The sequence below is a fragment of the Macrotis lagotis genome, chromosome 2 (assembly GCF_037893015.1).
Source record: "Macrotis lagotis isolate mMagLag1 chromosome 2, bilby.v1.9.chrom.fasta, whole genome shotgun sequence".
In the NCBI taxonomy this organism is placed as follows: domain Eukaryota; kingdom Metazoa; phylum Chordata; class Mammalia; order Peramelemorphia; family Peramelidae; genus Macrotis; species Macrotis lagotis.
The window spans coordinates 66,422,296-66,447,213 of NC_133659.1; the positions used below are offsets into that span (position 1 = coordinate 66,422,296).

Genomic DNA, 24,918 nt, shown 5'->3' on the forward strand with positions numbered 1-24,918 from the left:
GAAGGAAGGAAGGAAGGAAGGAAGGAAGGAAGGAAGGAAGGAAGGAAGGCAGGAAGGAAGGCAGGAAGGCAGGAAGGAAGGAAGGAAGGAAGGAAGGAAGGCAGGAAGGAAGGAAGGAAGGAAGGAAGGGAGGAAGGGAGGGAGGGAGGGAGGAAGGAAGGAAGGAAGGAAGGAAGGAAGGAAGAAAGGAAGGAAGGAAGGAAGGAAGGAAGATATAACTTGTAATGGTAAAGGAATTTACCTCACCATAGGTCCAATTTAGAAAGGGGGGATTATAAACCTTGCATTTTCTAGATCATTGAATTGTTTTGAGAAAATTGCCTCGAAAAATGCTCTGCTGGAAATATGTTTTGAATATCTCATATATATATATATATATATATATATATATATATATATATATATATATATATATATAGTATCCTGTTCTTGCTTTCTCATTGAGTGGGGGACAGGGGAGGAAGGAAAAATTTTGAAACTAAAAATGAATATTTTATATAAAAATAACCCTACAAAAGGAAAAGAAAGAAAACTATACTTTTCTACAAAAATGTGAGCTGATCGTGGTGAGTATATCAATAACAAACCATGAAGTTTTAGTGATGATTTCATACTAACCTGTTCTCTTTGGACAGTGTTGCCCAGAATATAGAGAAAATGATATGAAGAAAGACAGACACTTTGATTTATTATTTATTTGAATATCAATATTATAAGTTAAATTTTAAATAACATTATTATTAATAATTATTAATTATTATTATTATTGACACTGAAGCCAAAACCCATTAGGCACAAGCAAGGCTTGAAACACCCAGTCCAGTGAGTTTACAATCTAAACTGGAATTTAGATAGACTTGTCATATGGAAGCTAACAATGATAGCAGCTTGCCGTCACATAGGAAAGGGGTCCCCATGAAAACTGCTGGAGAGAGGTTAAATGAACAGAGAATTAATTCAGTATAAATTTGATCCACTTAAATAGAACATAAAAACAATATGGCACAATAAAGATCTACTCTACAAGAAGTGAACTGTAGTATATTAGAGTTGGATGGGAGCTTAGAAATGATTTAATGCAATCCCCACATTTTTGTGGGCAGGAGAAACTGAGGTTTAGAGAAATATGTGCTCATTGCCACAATACTAGTGACAAATCTGGGACTAGAACCCAGGTCTCCTTACTCTCCATGTTATACTGCCTCCAGAGTAATATGAATTGTTGTTCTGGAAATCCTAAAAAGAAGAGATGATTTAATGGGAAAGTTTTGATGTGAAAGAGTGTCATTTCAGTAACAAATGTTGGTTGACCATTGGAGCAAGTTATGTCATCTGGGGGAGAAAATTGGACAGGAGCTTCTGCCTAGAGAGAATGTCTACAGAATAAACAAGGACAGAGAGGTAGTATGCATTTAGCCTATTTTACTCATTTACACCAGTTCTCAGCATATGTAAGGCAAATACTGATGAAAAATTCATAATAACAAACATAATATCATAAATATATATATATATATATATATATATATATATATATATATATATATATATACACACACATATAGAGAGACAAATATCTTAATACCTCACTTATCCAAGAGATACATCTAACAACCAAACTTAGGACAGGGGCGGCTAGGTGGCGCAGTGGATAACGCACCGGCTCTGGAGTCAGGAGTACCTGGGTTCAAATCCGGTCTCAGACACTTAATAATTACCTAGCTATGTGTCCTTGGGCAAGCCACTTAACTCCATTTGCCTTGCAAAAAAAAAAAAAAACTCTTTAGGGCATAGTCAAGAACCAGTAAGTTTACAAAAGGGTAAATGGGGCTTCAAAGCAGCCTGAATAAATGTCATGAAGTCTCTCCTGAAGTATATTCATCTGTTCCATTGGAGATCTCCTTGAAACCTTCACTGAATGTTTATTTACTCTTAAATGCATCTCTAACTAGTTTATCTTCTACCAGACAAAAGCCTGGGGTGGGGGGGGGAGTTTCTATAGATGCCTGCCTAACTAATTTTTTGCTACCATACATAGCTAAAAGAAACAACTAAGACAGAAAGGAAGGAGACAGAAAAAAAACTATAAATGTTTGATACAAAATAAAACAATCTAGGATCATTTAATATGGGAACAGATAGCCCTACCTAACTTAATAGACCGTGAGGACATTATGGTATTCTATCACATCTGATATTCAAAATAAGGAAATTTAATCATGAGATCACCGAATCAGAAAAGCCTGAGGATTGGGAGGACATCAGAAGACTAGCTCTACCCACACATCAAAGGGATCCTCACACACCCCAAAGTAGTCATCCAACTTGTACAAGAAGCCCTCCAAGGAGGGGGAAGCCAAGTACTCCATTTGGACAACTTTTATTTTTATGAAATTTCTCTTGACATCAAGTCTAAAATTTGCCTTCCACCCAGTGCTCTTGATTCTTCATTTTGGGACCAAATGTAGTGGTGGTAGTGGTAGTAGTAATAGTAGTAGTAGCAGTAGTAGTAGTAGTAGTAGTAACAAATAGTAATAATAAATAAAAACAGGATATATTTACTCTATAGTCCATATAACAACCCTTCAAATACCAGAGGATAGTTATCATGATTTCCTTGAATCTTCTCCAATTCTTTCAATAAATCCTTACATGAAAATCACAGATTTAGAGTTAGAAAGGGACATAGAGGCTGTTTAGTCTAACCACCTTCATTTTACATATGAAGAAGTTCAGGTCAGGGAGATGAGTTTCTTGCTACAATTCACATAAGCAATAAGTGACAGAGATAGGATTCCAATTCAGGATGCCCAGTTCCAAATCTTATACTCTATTTCATGAAACAATTAAGAAAAAGTTTAAACTATAAGAAAAGATACGTCTTAGAAAAATCTTCATCAAAGTGGCTAAAAATAAAATTTATTTTGGTATTTAGAGTTTCTATATGTTGCTAAACAATGCAAAGCTAAATAAATAAAGTTTGATGACATCAGGTTAACTGGGAACATATCTGCTATATCGGATATAGTCCCCATCACATGAGGAATGAATCAGCTAAGCACTCATGTGCTTCATCCTGTTATCAACTGCATTGTCCATGAGATTAACAAAAGTCTTATGGTCTTTCCAGAAAGAGAGGTGTGTTCTTCCTCATGTATGTTTTGCATTTGTTTCCTATTGACATCAAATGGCATTTGTTAATATGTTGATATTGGTTCTGAAACACAATCATGGCAGGGTTGAGAAATAAAGGTGGCTGGACTTACAAACTGTCTTCTTGTGTCTGTTACAATTGTTGTTATTTAGTCATTTTTCAGTTGTGTCTGACACTTTGTGATCCTATTTGAGGTTTCCATGGCAAAGATCCTGGAGTAGTTTGCCAGTTCTTTCTCCAGATCATTTTATAGATAAGGGAACTGAAGCAAATAGGAATAAACTACTAAGTATCTGAGGCCAGGGCGATATCTTCCTATCTACAGTGCTGGCCAGCACTTTATCTTTTCTTTAACCTAGCTACTCCATCTGTTGTTGAATTGGCAATTAATAAATGCTAGTTTATTGACTGACTACATGTAGAAAGAAGGGTACATGTATGATGTGCTTCCCTCTTATAAAAATTATTTATTTCTCTTCCCAAACTAACTGTTCCATTTTCTCTCATCTTTAACCAGCACCACCACCCCCACCATGAGTAGACAGTCTTCAAAATTATTTATCCACTTAAGAAATCTTTCTTCCTTTGCATTAATATGAATGCGTCTCATAGTATTACAGCAAGAGTCATATTTTTGGGACAAGTCTATAATTACAAATTATGAAGGAAAATATGAGATAAGGAAGTGTCTAGGAAAAAAGTGGGGGGACAAGGAGCACAAGAAAACAGGAAGTCAAGGGGGGAAATAGTGTTCCTTAAATGACCATCCTCAGCAAAGCCTGATGGTTTCCCACAATTTATTTTTCCCATTAAAACCAAAACACTAATTCTCTCAACACTTAAATGGCATGCGAAATACCACCAAATTGCCTGGAAATGGAAGCTTTGGCTTCTGAATAGTCCATGGAGATAGTTTGTATGTCAAGTAGCTTTTTGCTGTATACCTGAGAAAAACTTAAGCTTCTGGTGCACTTGGTTGGAGTTATGATTCCTCCATATCCATAGTAGAAACAGTCTTTCTAACCAATCCCAGTTGATTTTTGGTGGGTCCTGTGGGTCCTTTCATCTTGAGTCCCTTCATCTCGATTCATCATTTATCACAGAAGTCATTAGTCAGCTGAATGAGGCTTATTTCACCTTGACTGACTGAAACAGTTTTCCTGTTGTCCCTTTCAGGTACCACTTTCTGAGTGATCAAATCTCCAGATCTTAGGTAGACTACAGCAACAGAGTTGATATATTGGTAGGAAGAAATGTTTGAGAATAAATAAAAGCTGTGATTACCCCGATAAAAGTCAGTACCAGGAGTTTGGGAGAAGAAACCCTTCAGGCTTAACAGGTAAAAACCATCACATCTGATCTTGAGGGAGTAGTTTTGCACGGATTCAAATTCACTAGAAGATTTTAAGAAAAAACCATTCTCTTTATCATGATCTAGGAAGAATGAAGACAAGAGAATATTCAGGGTTATAAACACAGAAAGCTCCTGCTCACTTTAGAACATTAGCTGCCTCTCATTGTTGATCCTAGAATCTGGATTTAAAGCTATAAACCTAACTCAAACTTATTTTACAGTTGAGGAACCTGTAACTCAGAGAAGTTATAAATGACTTGTCCAAGGGTACACAGTCAAGAAATGGTTGAATTGGGTTCACATGACTTAAAAAGTATTCAAGTATGATTTGAACCCAAGCTGGTCCTGAATCTAAGTCCATTACTCTAAATACTAAATGTTGCTTTTTGATGTGGGAATATTGTACCCTGTGTCTTGAGAATAGTGATATCAGTTGCAACAATTAACACTGGCCTGAATATACAAAAATGAAAAGAAGGTAATGGGTTCTATGGACTCTTGCTAACTAGCCTCTTTTTATTTGTTGTGGTTGAGATCTCTTTTTTCAGGAATTTGATCTGCTGCAGGTTAGTGTTTGGGTTACTATAAAGAAATGGATAACTATATTGAGCAGGACAAATTTAACTCTTTCTCTTTCCTTAAAGGGCTAGAAGAGTCATATAGGGCAAAATAAACAGAGCAGAGAGACTCTTTGGGATTCAAATTAGGCCATTACAGCAGCTGAATATCTGCCAAATCTGATATCTGAGACCCATTCCCAACCCATCCTATTCCAGTTAATATATAAATTTGTTCCCATTGTCTTAAGTGAAAGAAGTGCCCAGTCCCCCTACTTATACTTTCCACTGTGCTCTAAGTTGGAAAAATAAAACATTTGAAAATCCATATTACATTTGTAACTTTGGAATTCTTTAACTTTGGACAATACTTACTCATAAGATATACTTTGACACTCTCATTCTTCAGAGGCTAAAAGGAAAAGGACAATTTTAGAAAAATAAATGTCAATAAAACTCACAAGTCACATTTAATAGAGAGGTGGAAAATCAATCAAATAATCAATCAACAAGCATCTATTGGTCAAGCACTATGCTAGATACTAAGATTACAAAAAATAAAATAAAAGCAGTCCTTATCTTGAAAGAATTTATATGGCAATACGGTGTTTAGAGCGATGACATGAAAAGGAACAAGATGAAGTAGTCTGTCATTAAATTCCCAATATTTGAAATACAATGAACAAGAGAGAGGAAGGGGTGGTACCATCACCAAGATCTTCCCTTTATCAAAATCACTTTGTCATCCAAGTGGAGGATGGATTAGAGAGAGGAAAATATTGAGGCAGGGTGACCAGCTAATAAGTTATTGCAAAAGTCCATATGGGAGATGATAAGACCTGAACTAAAGCTGTGGATATGTGAGGAAAGGATGGGATCTGATTAGATCTCTACAACAGGGATATCATGATGATAGAAAGGCTAAGATTTCAAAATGGATTAGATGAATGAACAGTCCAGGATGACCCAGGATGCAAGCCCAGCAGTACCCTCAATAGTCAAAGTGAAATTAAGAGAATTAGGGAGAAAAGATGAGTTCTGTCTTAGAAATAATCAAATTTGAGATTCCTAAAGGGACTAGTCAACCCTGGTCCCTGGGAACCTAAGTTCATTGAATGAATGTTCTTCATCATACCAAGTGACTTTTATATAGCTCTTTGAAGTTTACAAAGCACTTGGATTTTGTAAATTGATCATTACAACAACCCTACAAAGCATGCCCTAAAGTCTTCTTCTATTTTATAGAAAAGGGAAACTGAGGCTCTGAGAGATTTAGTGACTGCCCAGGGTAATGCACTGAGTAAGTAGTATCAGAAATAGCTTTTTAAGTATCATCTTCCTTACTTCAAACCCAATATTCCACTATATCTCTCAAGGACTCAGAGATAAAAAGGACTTTCGTAATTATCTAATCCAAACCTCTCATTTTATAAAGACTTGTCCAACATCACACAAGCAGTAATAGAACCAGAATTCAAATCCATGTTCTCTGATTCCAAATCTAGATCATTTCCCTTGTCAGCTTTTAGAGTCCAGCTTTAGACCAGTCCATTTCTGGCTCTCCAGTAGTGCCCTATATGCTTCTTACTATATTCATTAGGAATCAAGGTTATTCTGTTTTCCTTTCAAGGCTCCCAAAATATAGTTATCAAGTTCCACCAATCATCATATCATTGTCTTTTGGTAAGCATCATAATGTGACAGAAAGAAAGTTTAAAAACTGAGTCTTCACATTTGCTATCAGTGTGAACTTAAATAAATCATGTAATCTCTATGTGATTCAAACAATGTATTAGGAAGCATCTACTATCATAACAGGTTGGAGAAGAGAATTCCTACTCTCTCCTATCACTCCACACCACACCACCACCACTACCACCACTGCCAAAAGTGCATATTCCCATATTTTAACTTGGGTTAAAAAAAATCATTCCTTCTTTAAAAAAATAAATCTATCAGACCCTGAAAATTTCTAGGCTGCTGCCAGGCCATGATGATATAAATAGCTACTCTTGACTTCCAGATGATATAAGGATCTTTAAATGATCATGTTCCAGTTTGCAACCTATGAACATTTACCATTACATGTAAATATAGTCTTTTAGGAACCAGAAAGAGGAACTATATGACTACTGATTAATAACAAACTAGAAGATGTCAGAAGGGCAGGTCAACCTCTTAAAACATGTCTTTACATTAAACTCTTACTATTCAGTTTAGAGAAAGCCTGCAGTGAACTGTGATATCAAGGGAGATAACCTTGGTTTCTCCACATCTTACTTCAAGGATCTACAAATAGCCAAGGTTGTTGGGTTACAAGTAACCTGAGCTCAAAGCCATAGGATCATTTTGATCCTATTGAGAAGTAGAATATCACAGTGACTTTTGGACTTCCAGATAGCAGATGCTGAAACTGATTAATTGTGTAACCAAGATGAAAATATTATACTTTCAAAGCCTCAGATTCCTTATTTGCAAGATAGGGTTAAAAATATGTATAAAACCAGTGAGGCTAAGATAATAGTTGCACAGTTCTGCAAAATTTAAAGTCCTCAATAAATGTCAGTTGTTATCATTGTTATTATTATTATTATTAATATTATTATTATTAGGAAGAGTTGAAGGAATTTGGAATATTTGTCCTAAAGATTTAAATAAGTACACAGTACAAATATTTAAAGATCTGTCATGTAAAAATGAGAATGGATTATCATGAAACTTTCCAAAAGGCAGAGAAGTAAGACCAATAAATAGAAATGATAGTGGGGAGATGGAGACATGAGGTTTATTATATTTCAGCCTCACATAAAAATAAATCATCATAATGCTTAAAACTATTCCACAATGATATGAGTTAAGTTGAAGAGTAGCTAGAGCCAAATCAGTAGAAATGTTTAGGATGGGGTTAGATGACCTCTTTCCCAGAAATGTTACGAGAAGAGCCCTATAAATGAAGATAAAAGACCTGGATTTAGTGATAACTCTCATTTAATAACCATGTGCTTCTGGACAAGTCATAATATCTATGACCCTCAGTCCTTTTGTTCAAAAAGCGGTGTTTAAAATATTTATATCTTTTACCTAATTGACTAAGTTGTTCTCAGAAAAAGACCAATGAAATCACAGGTCCAGTCTCTTTCCATGTAAAATAATGAATGATATAAATGAAATCTATTTTGATTTACAGGAAAAAAATACATTAAAAGTGCATTGGATGAGAATGTGGGGTTGGAAGGAATTATAATCTATTTTGGGAAAGGGAGTAGTCACATGGATGAAATCATTGATCCATCAAAGTGTTTCATTTTTAGAGACTTTTGTGTCCTGCAAGAGATTAGATTTTAAAACCTTATAGTCTCTTTGAACTCCTCAATGCATGGATCACACAGTTTGTATGTGCTGTTCAGACATTCCTAGTATATAAACCTTTCCTTTATTTGCTACCTAAGGGAAAAAAAAAAAACAATCCTTGGCATCTGAGAAAGGAAGGGAATTAGGGAAGAGGGAGAAAGGGAGACAAGCAGAGCAGAACAGTAGTAGAGTGCTAACAGCCCTTTCAAAGGGTTGATTTTGGCATGGAGAGAGAGAGATTTGTTTTCATAACCTAGAGAGTGAGCTCCAGGAAGCTTCCACCCCACAGGAACTGAAGGCTTCTGCAACATGAGATTTCAGTAGGGGAATACGCAATCAAAAAAGGAAAAATCTCTCATTGCTTTATAAAGCTGTATCAAGCTCTAATTGAAATGGGATAGAAATACAATCACTAATTCTAATCCTCAACTAGGAGTTTAACCTCAAGACCATTATCACAAACCATGTTCCCTGGGATTGTGGGCACATGGGAATATTAGTTGATATGGATAGAACTACAACCATCTACACTTGTTTGTCTACCTTCCTCATCCCAGAAAAATAGACAAGGTATTCTTACTTCAAAATAAAGGAAAATAGGAAAATTTTTTCATCTTGTCAGGTTTTTTTTTAAAAAAACTAAGTTTCTGATGGACAAATGACTGGATCTTTAGAAAAGGGAAGATATTGGCATCTACATATTAAAGGCACATGAGATTACCTTTTATTCATTGGCAATATTCTCAAATGTATAACTAAAGGGTCATTTTACAAACAGAAAAGGAAGCAAACATAAAGAGTGAGAATTACTTCATCAAAAACAGACCACCCAAAGTCAATCGTATTTCCTTTTTGTTTTAATTTGTCACTCAAAATAATGCTAAAGACAATAATTCAACTAAATTTAAGCAAAGCATCTGGCAAAATTACTCATTTTTTTTTTGGAGGGAAAATGGAGAGACATGATTTAGATGGCAGTAAGGTAGATTTTGAATTTGAATGACTTGACCCAAAGAGTAATTATGAAAGGGTCCTTTTAGCCTAGAGAGATGCCTTTGCCTCCAGAAGTGCTGTTTAACAATTTTCAAACATTTAGGTTAATGTATGAGATGACACAAAAGCTGGAATCAGAAACTAGTACACTGAATGACAAGGTTAAGATTCCCCCAAAAGAATGGGAGTAAAGCTACCAAAATTTAATAGGAATAAATGGTGATTTCTGCACTTTGGATAAAAAAAAATAACTTTAGAAGTACAAGATGAAAGGGGAGGTATAATTAGACAGGAGTCTTCATGGGAAAAAAGATATGGGGGGGTTTTAATGAACTTCAAGCTAAATGATGCAACACTATGGAACTAATGTGGAGATCTTAGATCTCACTAAAAAATATAGTGTTCCAAATAGCCTGACTTCACTCTGATCAAAGCTTATCTAGAATATTGTTCATTCTGGGCACCATAGCTAGGAAGGATGTTAATAATCTGGACAGTATCCAGAAGAAGTCAGAAAGTTGAAGGATTTTGAAATTATGACAAATATCTTGAAGGAACTATGAAGGTGGGACATTTCCTATTACCTCCAGGAGCAAATATTCTGTTTGGCATTCGAAGTCCTTCATAACCTGGTCCCCCCCCCCCAACCCCTTGCCTTTCCAGTCTTCATACACTTTATTTCCTGACTATTATTCTTTGATCCAGTGATATTATCCTTCACAAACAAGACACACCTTCCAATGATCCTTCTTTTTCCATTCTCCTTCCATGATTCCTCCTCCACTACTGAAAAATTTTTCCCAGAATCACAGAAATGCAGAATTAGGAGCTTCAGATGCCAGCTAGTCAAACTAACACTTGAAAAATATACCCTATAAGATACCAGAGAAGCATTAATTCAGTTGTTGCTCAAAGACCCTCAGTGAAGGGGAACCTACTTCCAATGTAACCTATTCCATTTTGGGATGCCATTAAGTGTTGGGAAAATGGTAGTACTGGTGGGGTGGGATTTCCCCTTGTATTAAGTCTTTTATAATTCCATTCTCTGGCACCAAACAGAGCAAGTCAAATCATACTTAGGACTCCCCTATTTTAAAAATAAAAATTAAATTAAAAAAAAAACACATTTCTTCTACTATGCTACCTCTCCTCTGTCCTTTTACTGGCAATTATCTTCATGGAAGAATTTACACTCTCTGTCTCCACTTCTTATTAACCACTTGCAACCTAGCCTCTACCTCTACCACTCTACCGAAATGACTTTGGAATATCACCAGAAACAACCTTTTCTTAGTCTTCATAATAATACTCTTATGTTAAAAAGCCTATGCAACTGCAAAGGTATGGAGGCAGCTGAAGAAATAATCTAATGGAAAACTCAAATCCTTATTGGAATCCATGCAATATTATGAAATATAGGAAAGCCCCCAAGACAGTAAGTAGACCTTATGTAGTAAATTTATGTTAGGACACAGAAAAGGATTGAATGAGATGAGAAGTATGAATGGGTTAAATTCTGCTCTCTTGCAAAAAGTACTTGCTTCTAGGATATCTCATATCAAAGGGATGGAGGATAGAAACATTTCATTTCACACTACTCACCATCCACTGCAGTGTCACAAAATTATGCTCATCTAAACATCTAATTATTAGGGTTCTAATTTTCAGGTTGTTGTATATTAATAGGGTTCTGATTGTTAGATTGTTGTTCCTGATATTAAGATCAAAAAACTATTCTATAACCTCTACTCACTATTCCTTATTCCTTCCTTTGAGACCAATTAAAACAATTCTTGTCCTTCTACATGACAGATTCTCAAATACTTGAAGTGTTTTCATTTCTTGGCTATCTCCTCACCATTATCTTTATTCCCCAATGTCTTCTCTAAAGTACTCATGCCACCTTGAAAAGAAATCATAGTGTAGAATACAACCCTTTCATTCCTATAATACCCCTTCCTTACCCCCCATATCCCCACTGTCCTTATTGGTAGTACCCACTACATCTAGGCCAGACCTCAATAATGCTGTTCATCTCAACCCTTTGCCATCTTGTCAACAGCCGCCATGCTACCACATTGGAATACACCTAGCTCCTTTCTCTACCAAAGTCTAGTTCTGGACTCCTATTCAGATCAGCTCTGTCATTTCTCTGGGGAAAGGTGAATCTATATGTTCTTTATGTTTAGAAATTCTACTTTTCCTTCAAAGTCTAAATGAAATGTTATTTCTTCCATGAAGCTTCTATTAACTCATATAGCCTAGGTGTCTCATGTGTGGAACTTATTGTACATTATTATGTATATGTTATTTGAGTATCTATCCTGAGACCAGGAAATGTTTATTTTATGTAGCTCATTCTCTACTATGTTTGGTACCAAGATACCCATATACTAAGTGTTCAAAAAGTCTTTTTTTGGATGAATTAAGAAATTAAATCTAGAAAATCCCATGAATCTCCTATCTCCAACATTTTCTGATTCTATAAAAATATATCCAATATATATTGGTGCAACATATGCTTATACATATATATATATATATATATATATATATATAGTTAATATATATATATATATATATTGCTGTGGTGAACAAAATACTAAATATATTCTGTTAGGATACTGGGAAGATGCAACCTATTTGTAAATAAAATAAATCTTCATTTTACTCAGTCAGCAATCATAGAATTTCTGTTCCATGGCTACCTATCCCCATGCAATTTTGGTCACTGGTTCTCAAGAACACTTAAGATAACAGGAAAAGGTCCAAAGCAGTCAACTAAAATAAACAAATGGACATGTGGCCTTCTAGATGATGAGTCTAAAATAGTGAGGACTCTTCAGATCGGTAAAACAAAAACTCAGAGTAAATGGAAACATCAACATATTATTCTACTCCATGCTCTTAACATTTTATCCCAAAATGAACTATTCTCTACCTACTGAATAGGTTCTTCTCCTACATTTTTAACTCTTCTCATACTCTTTTTTTCCTCTACCTCCTCTTCTTCTTCTCCTGTTGGATCCCTCCCCATCCTTTGAGATCATCATCTACAAATCCTTCTCTCACTTCCCACTGATAGTGACTTTTCCCTACTTTGTTTAAGCATAGAATATTTGGCACTTATATAGGATGTCTCAAAAATCTTAGTGATATTTAAGCTATTATAACTTAAAATTACACAAAGACTTAGAACATCCTGTAGGATCCAATGCATTCAAGTTACCAGTGATTTATCCTATCTCTTTCCTAGACTATATGTTTCATGAGAGTCAGAAAACTGAACCAAGAGCTTGTATCACCTCCAAAACTGAGCAGAATATTCTGTACACAGTTGTCTCTTAATAGATGTTTATTGAATGTACATAAATGAAATACAAGTAATACTGAATATGGAGCCAACAAAATGTAGGTATAAGTCTTGATTCTGCTATTTTTCCTATGTGATCTTAGATCATTTAACTTCTCTAGGCCTGTACTCGTCTATAAAATAAGAGGATTGAACTAGATGACCCTTGGTGTACCTTCTAGCTTTAAATCTATGGTCATGTGATCCTAAATTGTCCACACAGCTAAGAAAGGTGTGGGACTCATACAGAAAAGGAACTTCTATGTAAAATTCCAAGTGACTGGTCAAGAATATCAGTGAAAGTTTTTTCATCCTCATCACTGAGGTTTTCCTACTAGCTAACTTGTCTTGCTCAATAACTCTTATGTCTTCCCTCTTGAATCCATCCTTCAAATTATCTCTCTCCCTAGTAGAATATAAACTCCCTGAGGACAGGAAACCTTTTATTCTAGTCTTTATATTCCTAATGCCTACCCAAACAAATGCTTGTTGACTAATTGATTCCTGAATCATAATCTAGCTTCTTAAAAATTTTCACTGACTTCCCTTTGTCAGACAAAGAAAATAAAAATCTTTTATCTTGCTTTTAATAATCCTCTCCAACCTGACTTCAACCTACATTTCCAGATTTGTTTCTTTTATTTTATAGTAATCCCTTTCAAATACTCTACTTTTCAGTCAAGACAAAATATCCATTATATCTGCTTATTCTGCCCTCTCCTGTCTCTGTGTCTTTGCTCATGCCTGACCATAATCAAATAATTTTAATTATATAATTGTAATAGTTTTTATCCTATCTCTTTCCATTGAAATGCCTCCTTTCCTTCAAGAGCCTATTTAGGCATCATTATGAAGCATTTACTGGTTCATTATCAACTTCTTGGTTGATACCCTGGTCAAAAGTGATCTTTCTTCAAATATCTGAACCTCTCCTTTAACTTTGTAAAATTCAGACTTATTTTATAACTGTTTGTAATATGTCTTCATGCTATTCAATAGACTGTAAGCTTCTTGAGGACAGGATCTATATAATTCTAGTTTTATATAACCAGAGCCTAGCCCGGTATACTACACATAGCAAGCACTTAATAATGTTTGTTGGAAAATGGCCAAATACGATTGCAGAGGACTGAGGATAAAGAATGCTACTGTCCTTATGTCAGAGAGGTGATGGACTAATATGAACAATTTGAAATTCATTTTCGGATGTGGATAACATAGGAATTTGTTTTGCTTGACTATACTTATATGTTACAAAAGTTTTATGTGCATTATTTTTTTCTTCCTCTTCCTTTGTTTTCAATGGAAGGGAGGAGTGAAAGTGAAAATAAATGTTTAATAATTGAAATATATTCCTATATGTATACAAAATTAGTTGAATTAAGGAGCAAAGTCCTGAAGAAGATGTTTTATATGCATCTGCTTAGTTAAAGAAGTAGAAAATGCTGCATTTGCTGACCAAAGCAACATCAATCTGAAAAATTATTAGCTTAAAACACTTTGTACATATGATTTTTACATTAGGAAATTGTCAATTAATATTGTTTAAGCTTTTATATTTAACCACTTCATCTAAATTTGTGTGAAATTGATTTAAATCCCTATTAGATTCTTTCTTTCCTTCACTTAGTTATAATAATTCCTAACATTTACACTGAATTTTTAGATTTATGTATCTATGACTCCCTATCCTTTACTCTGCAAAACAGCCAAAAGAATTTACTGTTTTTCACACATGACCAAACTCTTTCCCATGTTTATGGCTTTGAACAGGCCATCTCCAGTGATTGGAATTCATTCCCTTCTCAGTTCTTCCTTTCAGTATCCCTAGTTTCTTTTAAACTCATCTCAATAAAAACAACAACAATGATGTCCTAAGAACAACTTCAAATAGCTAAATCATTTTGAACATTACAAATACTCAAATCAACTGCAAAGGATCTATGAAGGAAGATACTATCCACATCCAGAGACAGAACTGATAAATAGAAGTGTGTATAGTATGAATTTTAGAAATATACACATATTTGTGCCTGATGTTAGCCTTCTCTGGGGGGGGTGAGGAAAAAGTATACAGCAGAGAACAAAAGAAAACCTACAAGGAAGCAGAGAAAAAATAAGGTACCTTTGAAAATAATGTGTAGTGTTTATCACAGAGTTAACATAGTGTGAAATGGTGTTAAATACTATGAAATGGAAATTCATGGTTTTATATTGAATCCTCTTTTAATGTGCTGTATCCTTAGAAATGTTCTTTCTTTTTTGGTCCTTTCATTATTTATTTATTTATTCAATTATTTATTTATTTATTTATTTATTATTATTTATGAATAAAAAATGTTTTAAAAGAAATAAAAAAGTACTCAATTCTACTTTCTGTATGAAATTTTTCTTGTTCCCCTTTGCCATCTTTATTTGGTTCATCATTTTTAATGTTTCTATTGTCTCTCCCAATATGATTGGAATCTCCTTGAGGGCAGAGACTGTTTCATCTTTGTATCTAAAGTATCTAGTATAGTGCCTGTCTCTTTATGGCTTGATGATAAAGTCTGTCTTAGCAACAATAATCATGGACATTGATATTGAGATTTTTTATATTATATTAATAGTACTTTTGGAACAAAATAAAAACATATATACCATGAACGTTTGAGAAGTAAGTTTGAGAAGAAAGTTTGAGAAGTAAGCAAGAGACAAATATTAACAGGAGCCCCATTTTCTAAATGACCTAACGATTAAAAATGGACTTTTTATAATTTGTCAGTTTGCAAACTTCTTTGCATCTATTGTCTCATTTGAATATCTCTATAATCCTATAATTCAGGTACTCTCACCTTTGGCTTCAAAAGCAGGTGCATTGACCACACCCCATAAAACCCTCTCAACAGACAGGTTAAACCAGGTTAAGGATAGAAGGACTTCAAACCTGTATATGAATCAGAGTGATGTCTACCCCAAGCATGTGAAGGCTTTCCCCAGCTCAAAAGGCAGAAAATAATTTGTTCCAACTGCCATGAAGGCAACTAAAGTAGGCTGTAGAACACTTAGAACAATTAAGCTGACACTGTCATCCACTGCCTCCTGGGCCATCATCAGTCTTCTTGACTTTTGTCCTGACACTAGTCTTCAGTGAGGAAGAGAAAGTAAGGCAGATGACTATGCCTCTCTTAAGGCAAGTCAAGACAATGCCCATGATGTCACTGGTTCTCTTCCAAAAAAGGATGAACAGTAATGTAAGTATTATGGGTATTATAGTCCCCATTTTAAAGGTGAAGAAATCGGGTTTCAGATAGATTAAATTATACAAAGAGAAAATAGTCAGAGGCAGGCTATGAACCTAGGCTTTACTGAGTCTAAGTCTTCCTTATTCACATTATAATGGTACCCACATGCCCCTTACTCAATTGACAAGGATGATAAAAGGGTAAATTAAGCATCGTGCTTCATCTAACACTAATAGAGGATATAAAAAGATTTTTTTATTAATTCAGACAGTTAGGTGACTCCATTGAGAAAGCATTGAGTTCAAATCTGACCTCGGACATCAGCTTTATTATGTGGGCAAGTCACTTCAACTCTATTTACCTCAGTTTCCTCAACTGAAGTTGATAATAGTACCTACCTTTCAAGGTTATTGTGAGGATTAAATGAGATAATATTTGTAGATCAGCTAAATAGATAAAAATAAAATAGATCAAAGTGTATATTTAAGGATTATCTATCTGGATATTTATTAATATCTTTCTATGAAAATTGGCTCCAGAAACCTTTTTTTTTTAACCTGGACTTGGGGCTCACTCTTAGTTAGGGAATTCCCTCTACTGATTAATGAATAAATTAAAAACTTTTTTAAGAGCTTTCTAGGCACAAAACACTAAAGGATACTCATTCATTGATGGATTTTGAATAGACCCCTTCCCACAGGGTCAATATTGACTGCATAGCATGCTGGACTTGAATTCAGAAAGAACTGGGTTCAGATCCTACCCTTGATTATTTGTAATCTCTATTACTTTGGACAAGTCAAATGGAATACAATAGAAAACCAAGATTGTCCCTGTTCTCAAGAGGCTCACATTTTAATAGGGGAGATGATACATAGTGAAGGTTGCAGTTCCAAGACAAATGGAAAGGTCCCAAGTTCTAGTCATAACTACTATGGAAAAACAAATGGCAATGCACTTCTCAAACATTTAGCTAGCATTGAGATAGGACTGAGAGGTCTACAGAGAGCTTTACATTGATCCTGATAATAGCTCTGGGAATTAGTATTTCTTATTAATTTGTAGTATTAGCTATTAGTATCCCCATTTTACAGATGGGGAAACTGAGACTGAGGGGTTAAATGGTTTGACTGGTGTCAAAAGGCAAGTATACAAGGCAGAAACTGAATGCGTCTTTGTCTCAAGCTCAACTGCTCCACCTAGTGTCTTGCAATGTTCTATCCTTCAATCAAAAAACTTAACAAGTCTCTGATTTTGACCATATTTGATAGTGCCAGGGATTGTGGTAGCAGGAACTTTCTATTCTGAGTCTTTTGTAGCTGTGGTTGCTAAGGAGGTCAGGACTGTGGCACCTGGAGAGGAAGTTTCTGGGGAACAATCTCCACAAGGCAACCCCTTTGCTGAGTTATGACAATGGACTTAGAGTTAATACTCTATTGGATGGGGGAAGGGGGAAGGTTCTTGGGCTCAGACTTCTGGACTGCCTCCATAAGAGCTAGAAGGGATATGTTGGTCAAGGTGGTGATCGGGATTTGACCTCTCTCTCCCTCAGGGCGATACTTGCTCTGTAATTTGCCATCTCAGAGAGTTGCCTGGGGCATATTGGTTAAGCAATTTATGTTTTGGGTACAGTTGGTGGTTGTCAGAGACAAGACCTGCATGGAAGTCTTCTTGAAGGGAAGTCTCTTCCCTAAGGCTAACTCTTTATCCTCTATGTCAAGCTCTGTAACCGGAAAGTCTTTTAAAAAATGAACAATCCATTCAACCACATTTGAGCAAAAAAGGGGGGAAAAAAGATGCAAAAATTCCAAAAAGTAGCTACTGTCAGAACATTTCCCATATAGCAAAAAACATAGCTATTTGTAATCTCTTAATACTTTTCCCATGAATAATTTAATTTTCTGTCCAAACTGGTCGTTTCATTTGCCATTTGAGAACTAACTGTAATATTCGAAGAAGAATGGACTGGTAAAGTTCTTTTTCATGTGGTTAAGTGAGACTTTCCATCTCCAGCTATTTTTAATGTCTCCAACCCTCAATAAATACAATCAAAGAATAACACATGTAGCCTGTTTTTACCTTCACAAAGTTTGTTCCATAATTCTTCTTGTCTCTCATGAGCCAAATTCTTAGGTAGAAGAAGTTATCCATTAACCATAGGGCTAATTAAGCTTGAAAGTCTTGATTGATAATTGATTGATAATCAGGAGATGGGGGGGGTGTCTAAATCTCCATCAAATGCTAGTTGAAGGACCATTTCTTTTCCCATTATAAAAAGGAGGTGAAGTATGATCTCAAGGCGCTTCCTCATACTAGAGTTTTATGATATTAGTTTGGCATTCAATTTATAAAGAAGAAGTCATCATCCATGTTGAAAAGGTTGATTTTTTTAGACTGCAACCTAAAATCAGGGATGTGGTTTGGGACTTTCTTTTTGCAAGCAGGTAGTTTGCCAGAAGGAAGACTGTCTCAGCATGTACAAGAATTTAAAGGTTTTGTAGGGGAATCCACCATTTTGGAACAAACAAATGTTGACTATCATTGTATCTAGTTAAGGTCTTATAAGAGTCATTTCTTAGACATGCATATGCCTTGACATAAATCCAAAGAACACTGATTCTATTTCCTATTACCACTATAAGTTTTCATCATGAGAGAGGAAAAGTAATTTCCTTCAACAAGCATTCATTTAATGACATCTATATACAGAAGGGGAAGACGCAACTGCTTCATCTCGCATAGCTTATCTTCTAACAGGGAAAACTCATAATCACAGAAACTGTTGTGAATTTGAATAGAACTTCTAGTACTACTTTAAGATTTATAAAAAGCTTTCTTCCCAACAGACTTATGAGATGGGTAGCATAAGTATGGTTATCTCCATTTTATAGATGAATTATATAAAATATTGTAATAAATGTTCTTCAAAGAGGTGCTAAACCAACTATTTCAGAAGCTCCTCCACAGGCTTTATTTCACATTATGAAATAGTATGGGATTTTAGAAAAGAACTATGGATCTGTAGTTCAGAGAGGAAAATTCAAAACCTTCCTCCCTCGGGACAAAACACTTCACTCAGTCTTAGTTTTCTCATCTGAAAAAAAAAAATGTAAAAACCCACCACCAACAAACCCTTATATCTCAGGATTGTTATAGAGTATTTTATAAATCTTAAATTGCCATCAAACTTAAAGATATGTGGGGATCTGAAATCAGAAATTTAAAAAGAGGCATGGACTTCACTCCATCAGTTCTCTGTTCCCTTCCAACTTATTCTCCTCTATCTATTTGACAGAATTTACTGGAATGGACCAGGAAAACAGGCAGTCCCTGAAGCTGGAAGGATGGGAAGAGAGACAGAGATAAGAATGAAATAATTGTTAGAAGGCAAAGATTTTAAGTAGCAGTCTCAGAACCTGGGTCAGAAAATCACCTCTATTTGGGTCCCGCCCATATTCCTGCAAAGAAACTCAGAGGACCACCATGCTTAATTACAGAGAGAAAGAAATCATTTCCCAAGGAACACTAATTAACATCCCCTTAAATTTTGAGAAAGTAAATTCCCCTAGATATTTTAAACTTAAAAAGTAATTTCCTAATTGAGGGTTACCATGAAATGAAGCTTAATATAGCAAGTAGCATTAAATGTACCAAATGAAAAATGTTAAAGGTATTTTATTATAACAGTGGTGCCCTCTGGTGCCATACTAGGTTAACTCATAGTCTGAATTTGCCATCCTAAAAATCTTTGTCTATGTCACATTTGTAGGGGTCAGTGACTTGCCTAGGGACATATAGATAATAAGAAGCAGTTAGGATTCTGACATAAAAATTACTTACATTTGAAAGCACTCCTCTTGCATTTTTTTAAACAAACTTAGCACATTGTGGGAAGGAAGGAAGGAAGGAAGGAAGGAAGGAAGGAAGGAAGGAAGGAAGGAAGGAAGGAAGGAAGGAAGGAGGAAAGAGGGAAGAAAGGAAGAATGGAGGGAGGGAGGAAAGAGGGAAGGAAGGGAGGGAGGGAGGGAGGGAGGAAGAGGAAGGAAGGAAGGAAGGAAGGAAAGGAAGGAAGGAAGGAAGGAAGGAAGGAAGGAAGGAAGGAAGGAAGGAAGGAAGGAAGGAAGGAAGGAAGGAAGGAAGGAAGGAAGGAAGGATGAAGGAAAGAGGGAAGGAAGGGAGGGAGGGAGGGAGGAAGGAGGAAAGGAAGGAAGGAGGGAGGGAGGAAGGAAAGAGGGAAGGAAGGGAGGGAGGGAGGGAGGAAGGAGGAAAGGAAGGAAGGAGGGAGGGAGGAAGTAAAGAGGGAAGGAAGGAAGGAAGGAAGGAAGGAAGGAAGGAAGGAAGGAAGGAAAAAAGGAAGGAAAAAGGAAGAGGAAGAGAGGGAAGGAGTAAGAGGAAGGAAGGGAAAAAAGAAGGAAAGGAAGGAGGTGGGGTACTTCAAACATTTATTGAATAAGTCACTTGACTTCATTAGGACTCAGTTTCCTCATCTGTAAAATGGGGATCCTGATACTACCCATGTTCTGATACTACGCACTTCATTGAGTTGCTATGAGGATCAAACAATACCATGTATAGAAAACACTTTGTAAACCAGAAAGTGATCTAGAATCACAATTCCCCAGTGCTAAAGCAACCTCCCCATTGAACAATTCAAGCTAAGGCCTTAATATATCAGCAAAGTTTATTATACTGGATAAATGTTAATGGCATCTGGGCATCTTATTTAGTCGACTTCCCTGAAATAATGTCCAGGTGTTAATTCCTTCCCTGCTATTACTGAAAAGGTAAAATCTTATATCTAAGGCTCACACCAGTAGAATTTGAGGAATAGTGAATAGGAAAAAGGGGTCTTCCAGCTAGAAGACCCAAGGAAGATCACCAAAGCAGCAATGCTGGTCACTATCAGTTTCCATTTTATTCTTCTCAAGAGACTAGATTGACCCTGTCTCTCTGGGTCCCATGCCCTCTCCTTTCTGTATGACAGATCACATCTCTATGGCATGTTGTAGATTACAAAACATTTTTCCCACAACAATCCTTTGGAATGGGTGGTGTAAATACTCATGCCCATTTTACAGATGAGAAAATTGAAGCCTATAGAACAGTGCTATTTTCTCAGAGTCTAACAAGGTTTGTTGCACATAAGAGACACTCAACAAATGTTTGTTAGACAAATGTCACAACTGCAAATGGATTTTTAAACCCAGATCTCCTAATTCTAAGTCTACCATATTTACCTCTATTGGCTTCCTTTTGGGGAAGCTAAATAGCACATTAGGTAAAGCACTGGACCTGGAGTTAAGAAGACACCAGTTAAAATCTATCCTCAGATATTTCCTAATAATAATAATTTCATTCTTGAAGAAGTCCATGACATCAGGGAAGTGATACCATGACAAGCACTTGAATTGGATTTGAGTAGGGGAGAGGGGGGCTGTGCTAAGTCACCAGTCTCACTTTCTCCTCCAAAACCATCTGGGCCCAGTGGTCAGAAATAAATCAGGGTGGCTGGAGATGGTCCTGGATATATAAGGTAAGCTGGGTTAAATGACCTACCCAAGGCCGCACAGCTAGTAAGTGTCAAGTGTCTGAGGCTGGATTAGAACTCCCATCCTTCTGATTTTAAGACTAGTGCTCTATCCACTGTGCCTTAGCAGTGTGACCTGAGCAAGTCACTTTACTCATTTCTACCTCGGTTTCCTCAACTGCAAAATGGAGATAATAATAGCATCTATTTTCCAGGATGATTGTGAGAATCAAATGTGGTAATAATTGTAAAATACTTAGCATAGTGCCTGGTGTCTAGTGGGTGCTATAGAAATAATAGCTATTATTATTATTGTTGTTGTGAGGATCTAGGAATTTAATCAGTCCTCTCTGAAGGTAAGAATTTTTCCACTTCTGTTCTTTGCATTTCCAACATCTAGCATATTCATAATAAGGACATAATATGTGCTTTTTTCTTGATCACTTTGTTCCTAATAATCACTCTTTCCCTCGCTAACTTTAGCATCTGCCTGGTCATTGATATCTTGGTTATAGCCAATTGCTTAGACCATGATTCACAAACTCTGTTTCTACCTCCATTTCAGGATACAACTTTGATGTAAAAGGACTGAAAGGCATTGAATCAATTCTTTCAAACTGTCTTACATCACCTCACTAGAGTAAATAAGCATGTGTCCTTGTGGTTATTTGTGAAAATGGTTCTGTGCTATTTTTGTTGTTGTGTTTATTTTCTTCACAGAAAACCTGAATTGTGCTATAGGACATGACTGTGCTCCCATAGATTCCTTCTTACTCGCTTACTCGCTTTCCTTCCTTTACTCTCTCACTCTTCCCTACTCTAAGATTACCTAAATGAGTCTACACAAATGTGAGTAAAGTGAAGGAAAAGTTGTTTGTCTTGAAGATCTGGAAGTATCAAACTTCTGGACCCTCTAGGTTTCCTCCTATAATTACAGAAAACAAACATCTTTCTGTGGTCCAAAAGAAACCACACTCTCCACCAAAGGCCCCACTGCTCTTGTACCTCCATTTCCTGTGGGTAGAGTCAAGTTTGGGCATATCCTAGAGTTGTACTCCCAACTACCACCACTTTCATCTCATTCTATCACAGTTCAGACAGTTTGGCTTTGAATTATGCGTCAGGAATGGAGCTTCCTCCTTTATTTGGCCTTATGCCAAGAAGAAGCTTCGTAGTACCCAATAATCTAGACAAAAAAAAGATATTTAGGGAAAGCAGAAGTCATCCAAAATTAACCATTGATCTGAACTGATATATATTACATGACTGAACCCACAAGAGTTCCCTAGTTCTAAGAACAATGTTCCTTTGGAGGAGGGGGGGAAGGACACTATGGAAAAGAAGAATCAGAAGAGAACACACTCTTAGGAAAGAGCAAGTAAAAATAAAATATAAATTCTTTATCAGAGAATAATGAGGAGACAAGCAGAGGAGTTCAAGGAGAAGAAGGAAAAAGAGAAGGAAGAGGAGAAGAAAGAGGAAGAAAAGTAGGAAAAAGAAAAGAAGAGGAAGAAGAGAAAGAAGGAAAAAGATGAGGAAGTTAAAGAGAAAAAAGGAGAAGAAGGAAAAGAGGAGAAGGAAAAGGAAGAGCAGAAGGAGGAACAGAAGAAGAAAGACGAAAAAGAAGGATGTGTACCTGCTTCCTATTATGCATTCTGCATCACATACTAGACAAAATGCATTAGAAAACATCAATTTAATTGTTTTCCATCTATCGCTAGAAAAGGTGGTCTTTCATTAGGATTATTTGCTTAAAAGTTTAATATGAATATGCATATGTACAAAAATGTAAATACTAGTAATTATGCAATTACAGCAAACCAAAAAGATTTCAGATTGGGACCTTAAGTTTTCTATTTATATACTTTGCGATTCCTGTGGGGGAGGGGAATTACATCAGTGATTGTAAGCCTTCTAAGGTTTTTGTTGTTCTTGTTATTAATGCTCTTATCAGACATATTACTAAAAAAAAAGAGCAAAAACCCAAATATTCAGAATGTTTCAATAACACCACAATTGAAGGTATGGCAGGAGGGAAAAAAAACACAGGAACAAAGAAAGAGAAATGAAATGATAGACCATACATATCCTGGCACTCCATGGCTTCTGAGTCACTCCCTACCATAACAACCACTAAAGGAAGAATGGAGGAAAATGTAAATAGGCTAAGATTAATATTTTTAGGAAGAAAAGCATTCAACTTTGACTACTGGATTGTTTTCAGATATCCCTTTGTTAGTTAAGCTTTGCGGGATAAAAAAAATGACAAAAAAGGTGAGTAAGGAGAAGAGATCTTACCGGAGAAGCCCTCAAAATGTAGATCATGCATAAAAGTAATCCTGTAAATTGTATCACAGAAGACACCAGCAGTAGTTTATCAACAACAGTCCTCTGCCTTGGCAGATTCCTAGGTCTCTCCTGCAATGGTTGGTCCCCTTCCATCTTCTAAATCCAGCCAAGGGAAAGATTAAAGAATGAAAGAGAAAGCCTGAGTCAGTGGAAGATGACTTCTTCCAAGGGAAAAGAAAAAAATGATAAACTATCCAGTAGATAGTCTTAGAATTGAAGTTAAAGAAAATGAGTGGTTAAAGGGGCAGCCTCTCAGTCTTATATGCTACAGCTCCTGCAGGCAGGCGGGGAACTTCTTTGTGACTAATCTGAATTTCCCCTTTACTTACTTTCTTTTTTTTCCCCTCTGGGCTTACAGAGAGGTTGTTTTTGTGGCATTCCAGTTCAGAGTTGAGTAGCCCGAAATGACAGAGTCATAAAAGTATGCTATTTTCCTTATTTCTCATTACCCATACTTTGATGATGAGTCTTTTGAAGAAGATCATTGTCACTCATTGATGCAGGTACTAATATTTGTCTGTCTCTTCTAGATGTAAGGTGCATGTTAGTCATTTTCAGGGGCTTTTTATTTTGATTGGGTCTTAGGGATAGGGAAGAGAGGGTGTGTTTCTAAGCATCTTTCTCAGTTTCCCTGGTATAAAAAACTACAGCCTTATATAAGCAGGGGTGGAAGTGAAGAAGGTAAAAGAGGTAGGGTGGTATACATTTCAGTTGAGTTGAATGACTAATAAAGCAAGATAATTCTCCATAGACCCAGGTCTTTGAGGAAGGTTTAGTAAAGGATAGTTTCAAGTCCTTTGAAAAGAAACTGAGATGGTATCTTGCTTCTCTTACTTTTCCTTACCCTTACACCTCTTCCCCCAGTGAGTACCAGTTGGATGAATGAAGCAATACAAGCCCCTTAGCTTATTATTTTCCATGAAGTAAATTGAGTAGAAATAGAATTTTGAAAATCTAGGCATTTAATATATCAATCAATTTTTTAATCAATGAAGTAAAAAGCATGATGCTAGAATGGCTTTGATATTTTTAAAGCAATTCAACTCAACTCTTTGTG

At 36.0% G+C, this 24,918-nt stretch overlaps 1 protein-coding gene across 1 annotated transcript; it reads right to left on the bottom strand.

The window, feature by feature from the left end:
• Positions 1–1,728: 1,728 nt before the first annotated feature.
• TNFSF4 (TNF superfamily member 4) lies at positions 1,729–24,067 on the bottom strand. Its single transcript, XM_074220371.1, has 3 exons — positions 23,811–24,067; positions 5,441–5,477; positions 1,729–4,588 (listed from the first exon to the last, which is right to left on the bottom strand). Exons 1-3 carry the CDS (start codon positions 23,952–23,954, stop codon positions 4,245–4,247), a joined length of 525 nt encoding a protein of 174 aa, XP_074076472.1. The 5' UTR covers positions 23,955–24,067; the 3' UTR covers positions 1,729–4,244.
• Between the last annotated feature and the right edge of the window lie 851 nt (positions 24,068–24,918).

Coding starts and splice junctions, on each gene's coding strand:
- TNFSF4 (XM_074220371.1), bottom strand. CDS start 23,954: ATGGAAGGGGACCAACCATTGCAGGAGAGACCTAGGAATCTGCCAAGG. Junction 5,478..23,810: donor ACATTTTGAGGGCTTCTCCG/GTAAGATCTCTT, acceptor TTTTCCTTTTAG/CCTCTGAAGAATGAGAGTGT. Junction 4,589..5,440: donor TGTCAAAGTATATCTTATGA/GTAAGTATTGTC, acceptor CATTCTTCCTAG/ATCATGATAAAGAGAATGGT.